This window comes from Buceros rhinoceros, unplaced genomic scaffold (genome assembly GCF_000710305.1).
Source record: "Buceros rhinoceros silvestris isolate BGI_N320 unplaced genomic scaffold, ASM71030v1 scaffold1443, whole genome shotgun sequence".
NCBI classification, from domain to species: Eukaryota; Metazoa; Chordata; class Aves; order Bucerotiformes; family Bucerotidae; genus Buceros; species Buceros rhinoceros.
The window spans coordinates 153,645-156,913 of NW_010402829.1; the positions used below are offsets into that span (position 1 = coordinate 153,645).

The 3,269-nt window shown below is 39.5% G+C and overlaps 1 protein-coding gene across 1 annotated transcript in view; it reads right to left on the reverse strand.

Moving 5' to 3' along the window:
- Window positions 1-3,269, reverse strand: part of TRAPPC9 (trafficking protein particle complex 9) — a gene marked incomplete at both ends in the record, with an annotated part of 201,795 nt that overhangs the window by 141,617 nt on the left and 56,909 nt on the right. Inside the window, one exon of the mRNA XM_010132754.1 lies at window positions 2,637-2,800. Within this exon, the coding sequence (XP_010131056.1) occupies window positions 2,637-2,800 (164 nt within the window). The remainder of the gene's footprint in view (window positions 1-2,636; window positions 2,801-3,269) is intronic.

Consider the following 3,269-nt stretch of genomic DNA (forward strand, 5'->3'; position numbering starts at 1 on the left):
GAGTCTTATTTGGGACATGTCCACATTCAGTCGTTTCTAGAGCCCAGAATGTTTGTTCAGCGAACATCTGAAGCTATCAGCAACTATTAGTCAAGAGTTTAAACCAACAAAAAACCTAAACCAAGCCAAAAAACCAGGTCACCGTTAGAAAGGATTCTGAGAGCAAGTCCACAGAGGGGCATTTTGCCACTGTATAAACCCCGGTGTTCTCACATCCTAAACGTTGTTTGCAGATTTGATCTCTGGAACTGCAAGGAGGACACAGGAGAGCTAGAGACAGTCCAGGGAAGGGTAACTAAAACAACGACAAGGTGGCGCAGCAGCCACGTGAGCAGAGACCGTTCGGTTTGAAAGGCTGAGCAGAGGAAGACGACTGCAGATTACCTGCCATCTTTGTAGGAGACTTTGAGCAGTTCAAATCAGAGGCACGTTTCAACTGAGAAGCTGTAAAGAATGTCCAAGAGACAACTCCTTAATGCACTATAGATAGTTCATAAGTGTCGGCATATGATCTCAGCTTGGTATAGGACATCGGGTTAAGAGCGTGGGTTGCTGTTAGAGATGGTTTAATGTGGTATCCACATTATTCCCATGCCTGTAGTATTCACTGACCAAACTGAGCTGCTGACATTATAAAGCTTTAGCTCCCTATTGATCACCTGAACCCCACGACATGTCACACTACTGCGAGTCCATCCTTATGCATTTGTATCAATTTACAATAACAACTAAAATGGAAGAGAGTCCATTAAAAACCACAAAGGTCCATCCTTTGCCAGACCTACACGCATTTGAAATGTAATTATTACATGTTTCACATGGACCAGTAGTTTTCTTGCCATCAACAGCATCATTCAGCACTTCACGTCAGCACACAGTCATGTAACAAGTCACGTATTTTCCTCCGATAATGCGGTTCATCTCGAGCATACAGTTCCAGGGGTGCACACCACTTCTGCGAGACAACACAACAAACTGAAGGTTCTGCTTGACAGGACGCTGGGTAACCTGATCTAAGGTTTTGCTTTCAAGAGGTTGTTCAAGATGGTTTCCAGAGGTACCTGCCCAGGCAGGCTTGTTTGATTCTGATGGCAGGGTTCTCACACTCTCAGAACAAATATAATCTAGCTACTCTCAAAACTCACTCTCATTTCTGTTCTTCCAAAATGATGATTTGAGTGTTGCTGCATATTTATAACTTTCTCATCAGAAATTTCCCTTTTTCTGACAAAGACATTTATTATCATGCTTCATAACATCTCAGAGACTGTCAGATACACAAAGAGGCTGCATCGAAAACATTTTCTATAGAGAAGGAAAATGAAAGACGAAGTAAAATTAAAGTTTCACTGAACTCATAGCTGAGTGTATCGACTTTTCTCCTTTTCCCCCAATGTTTTTAACAAAAGTTGTACACTTTGAAGTTGATAAAGTTGTGGCTTTGAAGTTGTCAAGGGTCTCCTTCAAAATTCTGAACCAATTAACTGCATAATGTTACGTCCTCAGAGACTGATTAGCATCTGATTCTGAGGCCCATATATTCCACCGTTTAATACAGTTCATCACATGAACTGCACCATCTAACACATCCGAGCTGTATTTGATCTTTCCGTTACACACGTACAGTTCCTAGCGCAGTAGGAGCACGTTGGAATTACTGAAGGAAGAACAGTAAGTCACCATACTCTTCAGCTTCTAAAATTATTCTTGGCAACAAGTCTCAGACAGAAAATCTATTCTTAGATGATTGACAACTCCTCTTCTCTCAGGTTGCAGAGAGGATACTCTCTTGAAGAAAAAAAAATCAAGAGTTCAAATACTGAAATGAACAAAAATCACCAGGTATCACATTGCATTTTAATACTCTGGCACTGACAGAGTAAAACCTGCAATAAAATAAGGTATTTCTATTTCAAGTAAAGATTATCGTGCTTGTCATCTGCAATTCATCCATTATTATCATTTTCATAACGAAGCCTCGGAGGACAAATCGAAACCGATAAAACACATCACAAAACAACAGCGAGATTCACCTACCAGACTCCTTTTTAATGCTAATCGGTACAGTATATTTTAACAAAAATACGTGGAAGCAGGAGATGCCCTGAGTTTCTTCCATACCCTCAGTTACTCTTAACTCATAACAGCTTATTTTATTTATTGCCTTGGTTTTTGAAATCTTCTATCCCATTTTTTCTTATTGCTCACTTAGTGAGATCGAAGAAGGCTTATTTACTTCCACTCCCTCAAGCAGGACTACATCACTGCTAACAGTAATTTAATTAACTGATTAGTGTATTTAGACACCAGGAGAAAATAATTCAGACCCAAGATTCTTGCTTTTTACTAGTTATTGCCTCAGAACATTTTTTTCCTCCAAAGTGACATTAAAATGAAATCTAGATTTACAAAAAGCAGGTGAGCCTTTGACACACAGATCGTTCTAGAATTGCTTTCATTTCCTGTCTATATTTTTTTATTCCTATATTTCTACAGAAAAATCAAACTGAATCATTCCAGTTCTGTAGCAGAGATTTATTCTTAACACACCTAAAAGAAGTATAACACAACTAGTCCTGCTTTTGTCAGAGAAAAAGTGCTCGTTATCATTTCTAGCTATAAGTCAGCATACACACCCTTAGTGTTGACTGTTTTTGCTGTGACCTCTAGTTTCTCCAGCGGCTCTGTTCCAATATTTTCTAACTTAATGATAAGCTGTTGGGTCTCTCCGTTGTAAAGCTGGACAGACACATTAGTGGAGACCTCATCCCCTGAAGAAGGCTGAAGCGTATGAGCAGACCTACAAAATATTATGATAAAAATGTTAAAAGCCTGTCCGAGTTACTATAGTCTATCAACTATTCCTTGAAGTCTCAGAAACAAAGACTGCAGATCTCATTTTCTATTTTCATTTTCGCCAGGGTCATTTTTTATAACTATTGAGGACAAACTTCAATATTTCATAGGTAAGACAAGTCAGATCTCAAACAATATAAAATATGTATTTCCTAACTGACAGCTGGCTAAAAATTGCTGCAAAAACCTAAAAAAGTGAAAAGAGAAAGAAGACAAGAGCAGGTCATTAGGATGAGCAAACTTGAAAAAAGTGTTATCTGATCTTCTGAGTGTTTGAACACTAGGGCTGAGTAACGACGAGTATCCGGAGCTGAATGGAAAAAAAAGAATTGAGGAGAACAACAGGTTGAGCGCCACACAGGAGAGGCCAGGGTGAGAGTCCTCTGCAAGGTCCTGCGGTCTGGACGACGCTC